This window comes from Euprymna scolopes, chromosome 14 (assembly GCF_053919585.1).
Source record: "Euprymna scolopes isolate OS-2025 chromosome 14, ASM5391958v1, whole genome shotgun sequence".
In the NCBI taxonomy this organism is placed as follows: domain Eukaryota; kingdom Metazoa; phylum Mollusca; class Cephalopoda; order Sepiida; family Sepiolidae; genus Euprymna; species Euprymna scolopes.
Window position 1 is genome coordinate 118611912 of NC_136495.1, and position 15413 is coordinate 118627324.

General features: G+C 36.3%; 2 protein-coding genes across 4 annotated transcripts in view; one reads left to right on the forward strand and one right to left on the reverse strand.

Moving 5' to 3' along the window:
• Positions 1-15413, forward strand: part of LOC145293243 (tetraspanin-9-like) — a 100735-nt gene that overhangs the window by 40053 nt on the left and 45269 nt on the right. Inside the window, exon 3 of the mRNA XM_080139813.1 lies at positions 2220-2414. Coding sequence (XP_079995939.1) covers positions 2220-2414 — 195 coding nt within the window. The remainder of the gene's footprint in view (positions 1-2219; positions 2415-15413) is intronic.
• The window catches only part of LOC145293248 (histone-lysine N-methyltransferase SETMAR-like), a 160292-nt gene that overhangs the window by 13913 nt on the left and 130966 nt on the right, over positions 1-15413 (reverse strand). The gene's annotated exons all lie outside the window — the stretch shown is intronic.

Here is a 15413-nt window from a genome sequence, read left to right on the forward strand (position 1 = left end):
GAAGGCATGCTTGAGAAAGAGTGAAGAGAAGAGAGATCAGCAGTGAAGGGAGTGGTGAGAACACAGGCAGCAGAGGATTGCAAGAGAGCTCTCACAAGACACCACCTACATTTGTGACAACTGAAATGTGCCAGCTTGCACTTTAAGAGCAATCACTGCAATTTGACAATGGACCAATCTGAGATGCAGAATTTCATTGTCTTTTGAGATAGATGGAGGCCAACTGTTACAATATTTTTGATATAATATAGAAGGTATGATCCCTGAAAGTTGGGATATTCTATTCATAAACGCTGCCGATAAGAACAGACGAATCAAATTGAACCACGTTCTGTTATCAACCAATCAGAAACCAGAATTGCTTCATAAAAATTGAATCTTTTAGCATTCCAGCACATAATTTTTTTATATCATCAGAAGAAGGATCTTTCACTCTTTGCCTGCAAAATTATAAAGTCCAGAACAAGTACAGACCAGTTACTCACTAAAAATTCAAAATCTCCAGGACCTGTATAGAATAGCTACTCATCGGAAACTCTTCTGAATTTAAACATGGCTCACAATTCAAGCCCAACAACTGGAAAATAGAGTACAGGAAACCGAGTACAGGAAAATGGTACAAAGACAATATAAGACAGTGATCTCTTCAGTAAATAGCTTATTCTATTAGTTTGAGAAGAAAGTTCTTGCAGACTTTTTAATTTTGATTTCAAATGATGTATTTTCAAATAAGTTTTCATTATAATACCTTTACTTTATAAATCATTTTAAAGGGCGTTTTTCTCTCTATCTAGTCGTTTAAATTACAATTGTTTTTAAAAAAAATGCTTTCTTTCCAGAATATTGAAAACAAGATGGAAAAAAAGCAAATTTGCACAATTTTCTTATTTCAATTCAAGCTAAGCCGTAAAGCTGCTGAAACAGCTCACAATATCAATGAAGCTCAGGAATCACCACTGAACACACAAAACAATGGTGTTTTAAGAAATTTTGCGGTAGTGACGAGAGTCTTGAGGAGTGTAGTGGTCGACCATTGGATGTTGACAACGATCAATTAAGAGCCTTAGTCGAAGCCAATCCATGCACAACTGTTTGAGAACTTGCTTCTGAATTAGACATAACGTATACAATCATTTCCAACCACTTGAGAGAGATTGGAAAGAAAAAAAAAACATGATAAATGGGTGCCTCATTAATTGAATGACAACCAAAAGAAACGCTATTATGAAGTTTACACAACAAAAACGACCCGTTTCTTGACCGGGTTGTGACTTGCAATGAAAAGTGGGTTTTTCACGACAACCGCCAATGCGCAGCTCAGTGATTAGAGGCCGACAAAGCTCCACGACACTTCCCAAAGCCAGAGTTGCACCTAAAGAGGGTCATGCTGACTGTTTGGTGGTCTGCAACCGGCTTTATCCATTTTTTTTTTTAATGCAGGTGAAACCATTACAGGAGATAAGTACTGTCAAGAAATGGATGAAATGCATTAGAAACTTCGACAACAATACCCAGCATTAGTCAGCAGAAAGGCTCAATTCTTTGCCACAACAATGGCCAACCACACGTTGCTAAACCGACCCTGCAAATGTTGAACAAATTGGGCTACAAAACTCTGCCTCATCTGCCATACTCTCTAGACCTCTCAACTACCGAATACCATTTTTTTCAAGCCTCTCGACAACTTTCAGCATGAAAATTGTTTCAAAAACCTAAGCGATATCAAAAACGGCTTCAGCAACTTCATCGCCACCAGAACGCAAGATTTTTACATCACTGGCATAAATACACTTTTTTTTTTTGTGTTGGCAAAAGTGTGTCGATTCTGATGGTGCTTATTTCGATCAGTAAATTTTTGTTTGGGCCGAAATATATTCATCTGAATTTAAAAGTTAAAAACCGCAAAAACTTTCTTTTCAACTCGGTAGAAAGAATTAGGGAAATGTCAATAACAGCATTAATCTGGCCACAATATCGTACCATATTGCTTTATACGAATTAACATGTGTTTACTCCTTTTTATAGTCTTCTTCTTTACCGTGAGGTCATTTCGCTCATGACTCGGTATTTGTATATGGCTATTTGCACTATATTACACTATATCATTGAATTGTCCAAACGGCCCTGAGATATTATGAAATTACAGGGATATTAAATATTTTAATGTTTTCTCTGAGTAAAAATAAAAAATATTTGCAATTTTTTATATTTTTTTTCAGATCCTTGGTGTGGTCATTCTGGCAATGGGTATCTACTTGCAGATATCAGAGGCTTCTAATTACATGAATGTTCTTCCAGACATTAAATTCACAACACCTGTTTCCTTGATTGTGGCAGCCGGGATTATCACAATGGTTGTTGCCATCTTAGGATTTTGTGCAGCTGTCATGGAAAGTCGTTGCCTCATTATTGTGGTAAGTAAACTCATCATTTGACATCTAAGAGAATTTTTTAATATATATATAATTTTCTAATATATATAAAATTTTCTAATATATGTATAATTTTTTAATATATATACAATTTTTTAATATATATATATATAATTTTTTAATATATATATAATTTTTAATATATATATAATTTTCTAATATATATATAATTTTTTAATATATATATAATTTTTTATTATATATATATATATATATATATATATATATATATATATATATATATATATATATATATATATATATATATAGTTCATTTTGTTATTGTTTTTATTAGCAATAGTAGCAGCGTGGGAACGCCACTATTATTTTAATAGCTAAGTTATAGGGGTTTTGCTTCTTTGCATGCAAATGCATGCATTAAGTTGTTTTTTTCTACAGAACGTATATATATATATATATATATATATATATATATATATATATATATATATATATATATAGGGCAAAATTTTGTTGAAAATTCAAAGACTCACGTTTTCTTTTTTATAACCTTCGTTTATTTCCTGGATTTGTTTTCCATTACAGCTGTTTCGTTAGTGGGAAGGCAATTTTACGATTTATGTGTCCATAAAAATATCATGCCCCCACCGACTCCTTCAGATGTTTTTCCATTAGATTTTTACAACAAAAGGTATATTTTTAACATGCTGGACACACACACACACACATATATATATATATATATATATATATATATATATATATATATATATAGTTATATATAGTTATTAAATGGTAATTAGTAAACTCCTGAAGAGAGTGCTCAATAATATTGTAGAGCAAAAATACATTTTATCCGCTTAGTTACATATGTTTCGATCACTGAATCGTGTTAACGATCTGATAATTTCGTCAGACTTCTAATCTTTTTCCCTCATTCTAATAAATATTTCTGTGAATTCTGACGAAATCATCGAATCGTGTCAACGATCCAGTAATCAAAACATGTGTAACTAAACAGATAAAACGGTGATATATATATATATATATATATATATATATATATATATATATATATATATATACACACACACACACTAGCAGAGAGACTCGACGTTTCCTGGGATGGAATGATGATCCACAAATGTATCACACGCTTATATTTTTATTGTCATCAAAATTAATGAAATCGCACATTCTTCAAGCCTGCTCTAGTTGAGGACCCATCACGGTACACCTGGGGGAAACTTCACGTGCCTTCTCGCAGTGACTTAGTCCACAATACATTGTAGTCTACATTGCACTATAGAGAACCTACTGTTGATTTTATAAACTTATTTTTATATATAATGGCTTGAATTAAAGTTTAAAATGAAAAAGACAAGCATCATGTTGCAATTGTGCTTTAAACATAAACATTAATTTCGAATGCGCCCCTGTTATATAAAAGGGCATACTATCGGGCCTTTTAGGCTTGTGTGATAATAAAACTTCTCAAATGCTCTTGTGATGTTAGGCTGTGTAAGGTGTTAACTTTGGCCAAATCGCCGGTTCCTTCTTTTATCAGATTATTTGAAGATATTTCGGTACAAAATCTATCTAAGAACACATAAATTATCTTCGTGTGAGATTTCATAAGAATCAGCCCAGCTGTTTTCGAGTCCATAGGGAACGAACACACACACACGCGCAGTTCCTTTTATACAATAGTAGAGATGGAGATTTTGATGAATTTTTTTATTTTTATGAAATTTCTATCCTATGTATATAAAGACAATGAAAGCGATTGCATATCTCTTCATTACCACCATTGTAAGTGACCCACGGGAGCAAAACTCCTTAAAACTTCAAGTACATATATATAATTTTAATGATGCTTAAACCATTAAACCACTAATTTGGAGAGTTTTCCAATATTCCACCTTCTTAATGCTATATATATATATATATATATATATATATATATATATATATATATATATATATATATATATATATATATATATTAATGTTTGTGCATGTGTGTCCTCCTATAGAAAGAAAGCTTTAAAAGTCTAAGTAAGACTGAAAGTGTATTTATATTTAAAATTTTCTGGGAAAGACAATGGAAGTGACTCCAAATCTCTAACTTCAAATACAATGTAACCCGGATGAAATAGAGGTGTTCTCCCCCACCCCACCCTGTGTGTGCCTGTGTGTGACAGAGAGAGCGAGAGAGAGCGAGAGGGAGAGCGAGCACAATTCTCTTATATTTGGGGTTTCTCGTATATCCGGGGCTCAACAAATAATTCAGTCAAAAATTACTTTTTCTTAAAAAAGTCAGTCATTTTTGATTGCACAGAAATCTTTTTGTTAACATCATGAACACTTTCATACAGTCCGTAAATAATTTTCAATTCACCATCACGATCACTGCTTTTTTTTTTGCTCTGTTTGACTGATTTACGACATCCACGCTCTCACTCAAAACGAACTCTCTTATATTGTGAAAACAGGACCAGGAAAAATCTCTCTGATATCCGGGTTTTTCATATATACGGGTTACACTGTATATCCTACTGGCGGGGGGAGGGGAGGACGCCTGGCTTTACCCGGACGTAAAATACGCTTAAATATGATATTTTAATTTGTCCAGATTTCGCATATATTATTATAGAGTCGTAATTTCAAAAGTAAAAAAAAGTATTTGGGTGCTAGCAGTTAGAATCGAAACCAAAACTGTAGCATTCAAGGCTGGTGCCGTTACCACTGTACCAACGTGACACACACATAAACCGCTTAAAAATTAAAAATAAACTAAGATGAATGTACAAAGTGTTTAACGAATTTTTCAATTTTGACCCATTTTTGACCCCTTTAAAAACTATTTTAACCAGCTAAAAACTTTTTAAAAAATCCTCTCATTTGAGACCCTTAGCGCCGCTCTGCGACTTTTAGTTTTGGAGGAGGTAGAGTTTGAAAATATGGAGACAGACCGACAGACATATAACCGTTTATATATCTGATGTTTATGAAACTGTAGCAGACACAAATAGACCCCTTTTCTTCTCGCGCATTCGCTTCCTCTGAGTGAGTGATGAGGCGTTAAACTGTCCAATCTGAGGACTTGCACACGAATACAAATTAACCCCTAGGGACCAGACAGCTTCCGGTCCCAGAAGAAAACTCTCTCTTACGCTACCAGCCTTCGTCGGTGCTAGACGCCTGTTCTCTTCGCTGCTCCTACTAAAGGTATTGACGACAGCCGCGGGCTGTAACTACCTCGTAAGGCAGTGGAGACCCGACTCTACTTTCTTCCTTCAGTACGCTTTGCAAATAAACCTTTCCCTTGTTAAGTTGAAGAAGTTGTTTGTCATTGTTCATAGAATTGTGTTATTTTATTTTATTAGGGAAATTCCCATAAAATGGTGACTCCGTCGTGATAACACATTTCCGAACAGACACTTCTTTCGCTTTTTAACAGGGTAAGGCGCGCATTTTAAAAACCAGCACATGGTTTCCAACCACACACATAAACAGACAACGGATTCGGGAGAGCACATTTAAAACTTAAAAAAAAAACAACAACAAAAAAAAGACGTTGTTTCCCTCTCTTCCTTATCGTTTTTTTTCCCGTTATATATATATATATATATATATATATATATATATATATATATATATATATATATATATGTATATATGTATATATGTGTATATATATATATATATATATATATATATATGTATATGTATGTGTGTGTATATATATATATATATATATTATAAACTAAGGAGCATACAAAAAAAAAACAAAAAAAAAAACAAACAAAACAAAGAAAAAACACCCTTTTCTATCACAACGGCGGGCTACACATAAAAAAAAGAACGCCAACCTACAAAAAGAGGTGACACTTTCTTGGTGTTCGAAAATTCTTATACCAAGCTTGAACTTCTAATGCTATCTTTTTTCTACCTTGAACATTTCTGCCGTGTTAACGCGCACCGCGCATAAGAAAAAACTCAACAAAAAAAAAAAAAAAAAAAAAGAACTTTCACGAAGTTTTTCCGCATTAGCACTCTTCGGCCAAGATGTAAGTACTTAAAGAGTTCATTTATCTTCAGGTTCACACACATTTACAAAAAAAAAAAAAAAAAAAAAAAAAAAAAAACCCATATTGTCCACATTTTTTTTTTGCTTCACGGCTCTTCCTGATATAATTTTGTTTTAGCTTTATTTCATGGTAATTTTGTTTCTTTCTTCTCCTCCCCCATTAGCCTGTTAAAATTTTTTTTTGTATTGTCTCTGTTTAAAGATTTTCTCCATATTTCTCCTTTCTTCTCCACGTGGTCCATATTCGGCGTCCTTTCAGATTTCAGATACATTATATATATATATATATATATATATTTTTAAATATTTGGTATCTACTTTCGGTAGTGACGATGACAACGTTGCCTGCCTTCGCTGGTGACGTCCGGGTTTGGTTTGCTCAACTCGAGTCTTATTTTGCGGCGAACAACGTGTCAGAGCAAACAAAGCTGCACATTTTATTCAGTGCCTTCCCCGCGTCATTGACTCCTGTGGTCAAGGACTTAATAACGGACACCCCGTTAAACTCCACTTACGATAGCATAAAACGGGAGGTGCTACTACGGACGTCCGTGTCGGCGGAAAAGCGTTTTCAAACGCTGGTCCATGACGAGCACTTAGGTGACCGCAGGCCGACGGAACTACTCCGTAGAATGAGGGAACTGGCAGAGGACGTCCCTCCTGACAGTGCCTTAATTAAGCAGCTCTTTTTCTCAAGGCTGCCGGCGCAGGTAAAGGCCATACTTGCGCCAATGTTTGAAAAACACACCGTTGATGTAGTAGCAGCATCGGCGGACAAGGTCATGGACTTTGTGAGGGGGCCTACCACCGCGGCGATTCCACAACAGCCTGCTGAGGTACCCGCAGGCACCGCAAATGTAAGACAGGATGCTACATCGGTGGCTATACTAACGGCCATCGAACGCCTCACTAGAGAGGTGAGCAAGCTCAATATGGGCAGGTCGCACTCACCCAGACGCCGCTACAAAAGCCGCTCATCTTCCCCGCACCACTGTCGCCGTGCAAACATGCCGGGACTATGTTTTTATCATAGTCGCTATGGCGCTGAAGCACGGAACTGTAAAATGCCCTGCACTTTTAACAACCAGGGAAACTAAATTGTGGAAAGACGAGCACGGCAAACTTTCCACAAAATGCAAATAACCGTGCCTATTTCGTCACTGACGTAAAATCTCAAGCACGTTGCTTGGTAGACACTGGCGCTGCTTGTAGTATATGGCCACTTAGGCTACTTAAAGAAAGGCCACCAGTGTCATTGATAACACTGCAAGCGGTGAACCATTCACCTATCCCCACGTACGGTCAAATTTCACGTTCTCTGGACTTGAATTTACGGAGAGACTTTACGTGGGTTTTCACTGTAGCAGATCTACCGTACCCCATACTAGGCGCGGATTTCTTGCATAATTTTAATTTAATGGTCGACATGCGCAGACGCCGGCTAATAGACGCTAGCACGGAACTTTCCGTCCCTGGCTCGTTACCTAATGCCCCATCTATCAGCCCGGTATTTTTCATTGCCGCTGCGAATGACCCATACCATGAGGTGCTACACTCCTACCCGGAGTTAACCAATTTAAATTTTGTGGTGAGCAAACCCATGCACACCACAAAACATCACATTGAGACCACAGGTGCTCCTGTGTTCTCACGCCCTCGTCGCCTTCCTGTGGATAAACTTAAAGCAGCGAAGGCAGAATTTAATCATATGCTACAGTTGGGAATTATACGCCCCTCGTCCAGTCCTTGGGCTTCCCCTCTGCATATGGTTCCAAAACGAGACGGAGATTGGCGTCCAACTGGGGACTATAGACGACTCAATGCCATGACGGTACCTGATCGTTACCCAATCCCGCATATTCAGGACTTTGCTTCCTCTCTGCATGGTTGTAAGACTTTCTCTAAGCTAGATCTGGTTAAGGCTTACCATCAGATCCCGGTGAATCCGGCCGACATACCCAAAACTGCGGTTACAACTCCATTTGGAGCGTTTGAATTTCTTACTATGCCTTTCGGCCTACGTAACGCTGCCAGTACTTTTCAGCGCTTTATGGATGAAGTAGTGCGTGATTTAGATTTCGTCTATAACTATATAGATGACATTCTCGTGGCTAGTGCCTCACCTGAGGAACACGTCACTCACCTCCGCCTACTTTTTGAACGGTTTCAGCAATACCAAGTGAGGATTAACCCTGGTAAGTGCGTTTTCGGTGTTACGTCACTAGTTTTCCTGGGCCACATTATCAGCCCAGACGGTATATCTCCGTTGCCGGAAAAGGTGAAGGCTCTACAAGACCTTCAACCGCCCACTTCACTTCGCCAACTTAGGCACTTCCTTGGTCTGTTGAATTACTACAGACGCTTTATCCCACGCTGTGCGGATCTCTTAGCTCCTCTTTCCGACCTGTTACGTAACAGGAAGAAGAAAAACGAGCAGATCTCACTTAATGAGATCCAACTTAGAGCATTTGCTGAAGTGAAAAATAAACTAGCGACGACATCTTTGCTTGCACATCCTGTACCCGATGCCCAGTTTTCACTGGTCGTTGATGCATCGGGCACAGCTGTAGGTGCAGTGCTGCAACAGCAGCACCAACAACAGTTACAACCTCTTGCATACTTTTCGCGACAGCTGAAACCGGCCGAACAACGTTACAGCACGTTTGGCCGCGAACTACTGGCAATGTACCTCGCAGTGAAACACTTCCAACATTCACTCGAGGGCCGACAATTTGTGATCTACACCGATCACCGTCCGCTTACATACGCACTGCGTGCTAAGCCGGACAAATATTCTCCCCGCGAAACACGTCATTTGGACTTTGTTTCGCAGTTTACTAGTGATATCCGACATATCGCGGGTGAGCAGAACGCAGCAGCAGACGCATTGTCTCGCCTGCCCATCAATTCTCTGTCCTCACCATCGGATATCGATTTGCAACAGATGGCCTTAGACCAGCCAAGTCTGGACACGTTGGATCCATCGTCACCTGAATTCGGGACTTGCAAATTCGCATATCTGCCCGTGCCTACTTCTGACACGCAGATCATCTGTGACACCTCAACGGATTCACCTCGACCATTCGTTCCAACGACCCACCGTAGAGTTGTTTTCGACACTCTACACAACCTGGCACACCCCGGACGCAAAGCCACAGTAAAGCTGATTACAGCTAGATTTTTCTGGCCTAACATGAGGCGTGACATCATTGCTTGGTCACGTTCCTGTGTATCCTGCCAAAAATCAAAGGTGCACGAGCATATCCGCGCACCCCTTGGAACATTCAGCACCCCAGACGCTCGGTTTAGCCATGTTCACATTGACTTGGTTGGACCATGGCCGGTCAGTCAGGGATTCACTTATCTCCTGACCTGCATAGACCGTTTCACACGGTGGCCAGAAGCCATCCCACTTAGTGACATTTCGGCTGAATCTGTAGCACGAGCCCTTATATCAGGCTGGATATCGCGCTACGGAGTTCCCACTACAATCACCACTGATCGTGGTGCACAATTCGAATCCCACCTATTCCGGGAACTGTCCAAGATCCTCGGGATCACTCGCATTCGGACAACAAGCTATCACCCTGCTTCAAATGGGATGATAGAACGCTTCCATCGCCAATTGAAAGCTGCATTACGCGCTTACCCTGATCAACAGCGATGGAGCGAGTACATACCGGTCATCCTTCTTGGCTGTCGGGCATCAATCAAGGAGGACCTGGGATATTCCGCAGCCGAACTGGTCTATGGAGCACCTCTATCGTTGCCAGGTCAGATGCTGACCCCGATAGAGGATATATCAACTGACACAGCTCTATATGTCAACAGACTACGAGCTTATCTCAGTAAGCTACCGCCGATGCACCCTAGGGAACAGACCATTAAATCTTTGGTTCCGAAGGACATAGCGACATGGACTCACGTGTTCCTTAGAAAGGACGCAGTAAAAGCCCCCCTAACTCCACCTTACACTGGCCCTTATCGCGTGCTTTCACGCACTGATAAAACTTTTATCCTAGACATTAGTGGTAAAAAAGAGACAGTATCGGTAGATAGGGTAAAAAGAGCCTTTCTGGACACATTAACGCCTGAGCCACACATTCCTCCAACATACACACAGCATAATCATACACCTGAGGTAAATGTTCCACGTGAGAACAATTATGTGACCACTACACGTAGTGGTCGACGGGTACATTGGCCGAAGAGACTTTGCAAAACAGTGTATTTCTGTTGAAAAAGAACATTTTTTCTTCTCTCCTTTTTAGAACAGAACGTTTTGTGCAAATATTCCAACTTTTCACAGAAAAGTAAGAACATTTTTTTTTCTGCAAGAAAATAACCTAAAGAGACGGACATTTCTTATTGTATTTTTCTTTCTGCTATTTGTTATGCTACCTTTCTCTCTGTCGGCTTTCAGCCTAAGCAGGGGGTTATGTAGCAGACACAAATAGACCCCTTTTCTTCTCGCGCATTCGCTTCCTCTGAGTGAGTGATGAGGCGTTAAACTGTCCAATCTGAGGACTTGCACACGAATACAAATTAACCCCTAGGGACCAGACAGCTTCCGGTCCCAGAAGAAAACTCTCTCTTACGCTACCAGCCTTCGTCGGTGCTAGACGCCTGTTCTCTTCGCTGCTCCTACTAAAGGTATTGACGACAGCCGCGGGCTGTAACTACCTCGTAAGGCAGTGGAGACCCGACTCTACTTTCTTCCTTCAGTACGCTTTGCAAATAAACCTTTCCCTTGTTAAGTTGAAGAAGTTGTTTGTCATTGTTCATAGAATTGTGTTATTTTATTTTATTAGGGAAATTCCCATAAAACTTAAATCACAGTGACATGCAGAGACTTTTTCAGGGCAGGTGCTCTGCTCAAGTGGAAAAAAAAACTGCAAAAATATAGTAAGTAACACCGGCTTGGTGGAGCACAGGCCTATAATACATTCCTCTGAAAAGGGCACTTTTAAAACAGGAATGAAAGGGACGGGTGCTTGACCCCCACCTCCACCCTTTGCATGTTGCTGTTAAATCATATGTATAAAATTATCTAGAAAAGATGAAGGAGTGGTTTCGAATTGTCTATGCTCCTTTTCTAAAGGAACTGGGCGGGAACAGAGCCCTTTTAAAGCTTCAAATATGCATATCTGATTTTAATGAAATGTAAACCATGTTTATAAGATACGAATACAGACAATTTTCTTAAAGTTAATCTTCTTCTATTATTATTTTATTATCAAGAGGTGAAAAACGGAGGGAGTCATAAAAAAAGAAGGAATACGGTGGTATGAGCATCGTAATGTAGTATTCCTCATTAAATATCGAGCAATATAGGGCCTTTCTGTTAGTAGAAAAATAAGTGTTTCTTTGTTTGTTTGTTTTTAGATGAGAGTCACCACTTATCAAGGTCCGAAGGCCACTCGAGGATAATGGTTAATGAATTTAAGGTGTGTAACGTGGTGGTTACACTTTACTTCAGTAATTCATAAAAGTAAAACTATTTTAGTAATTCATAAAAATAAAACTATTTTAGTAATTCATAAAAATAAAACTATTTTAGTAATTCATAAAAATAAAACTATTTTAGTAATTCATAAAATAAAACTCCACTTTAGTAATTTATAGAAATAAAACTTTACTTTAGTAATTAATAAAAATAAAATTTTATTTTAGTAATTTATAAAAATAAAACTTTACGTTAGTAATTAATAAAAATAAAACTTTATTCTAGCAATTCATAAAAATAAAACTTTACTTTAGTAATTCATAAAAATAAAACTATTTTAGTAATTTATAGAAATAAAACTTTACTTTAGTAATTAATAAAAATTTTATTTTAGTAATTCATAAAAATAAAACTTTACTTTAGTAATTTATAGAAATAAAACTTTACTTTAGTTTTTAATAAAAATAAAACTTTGTTTTAGTAATTCATAAAATAAAATTTTATTTTAGTAATTTATAAAATTAAACTTTACTTTAGTAATTTATAAAAAATAAATGTGCATATATATATATATATATATATATTAAAAATTTTGACTCATGTCCAGGTTACCTACATCTAAAATTTCAAATGGTGGAGAAGTTTGGTAGAGTCTGCAAAAGTCAACTCTTTCAACTTTGACCTTTGGCAGCCAAAATTTTGCCCAAAAACTGATTAAAAAGCTTGCTGCATGTCTGAATATCCTTTATGTAAAATTTCAAATGTTTAGACCCAAAATTTGCTGAATAGTTTGCTAGACACCGCAAAGGTCAAATCTTTTGAACTTTCACCCCTTGACAGCCAAATTTTCGGCCAATAACCGATTTAAAAGCTTGCTCTGTGTTTGAATATAGTTTATGTAAAATTTCAAATGTGTAGATTAAAAGTTGGCTAAGTTGAAATGAACATTTTGCATTTCAACCTACCGACATATTTCTGCACGCGTTATTCATCAATCCAAAGCAAAAATTTTACTCATTATAAACCTTCCTTGGTGTATGATTATTATTTCCTGTTAATTTCCTGTTAATTTCAGTGTTAGGTGACCAGGAGTTTATTGGTTAATATTTTCACACAGATACAAAGACACGCACTCGCGTACTGTTTTATTTATATCTATCTATATATCTATAAAAGTGAAAGTGTCTGTCTGTGTATCTGTGTGTCTATGTACATTTCTCTACGCAATAACTCTGTCAATTTTTAGTCTACAGACTCGAAATTTTTATATACAGGGTACTGAGATTTGTGAAAATCGATGTGATCGGTTTTCAGCCAGAAATTTGTCGATTAAGAGGTCAAAGTTCAACGATTTGACCTCTGAGAACTCTACCAAACTCCTCCGACAATTTTGGGTCTACACACTTGAAATTTTAGATATAGGTTCATTGGACATGGATCTAACTTAATAACTTAATTTGATCCCAAAACAATAAATGTTAAGGGGTCATAATAGGGGTTAAAGTTTAAAAAATTGACTGCTTTTTTTTTCTTTTTTTTTTTTTTTTTGCTCAACATACACCTCTTTGCTTTGGATTGATGAATAACGCGTCCAAACACCCGGGCAACGCCGGGCTGAAATGTTAGTAGATTTATAAATCTTACTTGCTTTTAGTGTCACTTTGTTCACTTGAGATGTAAAAAGAGATCGTATATCAAAGTATTTCAAGAAAATATTCTCCTTCTCAGATTCCATTCGACTCAAATTTTGTAGTATACAATAACAATGTAGGCTGAAAATTAAAGAGTTAGGTTCGCAGTGGGCGCACGCTGCAGGATAGACATATCTATTTCAATTGATATGCGTTAAGCTACTTTGAATTTATTTATTGCTTATATTATTGAATAAGAATTATTCCTATTTACAATGCCTCTCCACAGGACACAGTTAGACACCAGGGTCGTTTTTGTTTTAACATGGAAAAAAAGGAACAAAAAATAAACATTATCTCGGTCGTGAAGGATTTCTCTTTCACTGAGAGAGAACAAGAAATTGAAGTGCACTGCAGCATCTGAAGAACAGACACTACACTTTGATCTGTTTTATTCAATTTATTAAGAGTTTTTTATTTTATCTATTTTTTCTACTTTTATTATCATTATTTTTTATTTTATTTAATGCACGATTTGGGGTTTGTATTACTGTACACATAGATTCGAAAAAGTTGTCAAAAAAAACAAATATATTATTTGGGGTTTGTATTACTGTACACATATATTATTTGGGGTTTGTATTACTGTACACATAGATTCGAAAAAGTTGTCAAAAAAAACAAATATATTATTAATCAATGTTATTAATAAGAACAGAACATTTAATTAAATGTTATCAAAGGCAAAATAAGTTACTTTTCTACCAAACTGGATATAATTTTCGTGTTTTTATTCAATGTAACATGTTTATTCAGCTCGAAAAGCATACAGTGTTTACCGATGTATTGGAAAATTCAAAATGGCGCTCGACTCTCTCTTTAACATGGTAAGTTCGGAAAAAGGTGCTATAAATAATAAACTAGACAAAATACTGTTAGAAATTTGCTCAATATATGTTACCATGCCATAAGTTGACATATATTCGGTGTTTTTTAAATAGTATTTTGTCTAGTTCATTATTTATAACACGTTTTCCCAAACTTACCGTGTTAAAGAGAGAGTTGGGTGCCATTTTGAATTTTCCAATACATCGGTAAACACTGCATGTTTTTCGAGCTAAATAAACATGTTACATTGAATAAAAACACAAAAAATGACAACTTTTTCGAATCTATGTGTACAGTAATACAAACCCCACAATGCTTATAAAAGATATGCATTGAGTTATCGATAAAACCACTAACTTCAATAATCACATATGTACAGTTAATTTACCGATTTTCTTGATCTTAATAATAAATGATAATAATTAAAAATAAAGGAAAGAATAATTGCATATGCAAATCTATTTTTTTAGCAAAGGAGAGGCTTAATCTCAGTAATCTGTTATAATAAAACCGTATTCTTGTCTGATTGTAGGTTTGTTTGTTCACAATTTGATTAATATGTACAAAAGGTACTCTGTTTCACAAATTAATTTTCAGACGTTTAAACACTTTCATTCCAGCATGATCTCTCTCTATATATATACCATTTATTCAAAAGAAAATCCACATTGTAGAAGTAATCTCATTTGCATATCACATTAAAGAAAATCTGTTTTAATAATTAGCTCAATGTTATTAATTGTTTATTGTAACAGAATTGTTTTAATTGTTCTGTTTAGAAATATTATATAAAGTTGATTTATTTGATTTATCTTTAATTTAATTTATTTTCAATTATTATTAAAGATCCTTTAAAAATGAAAGTACGTTTACTTATTTAAGCTGTGAGAGTTATTTCCTCTTGAAGCTATAAGAGTTATTTCCTGTTTAATTTTCATAGACGAAAATGGATGTATTTTATG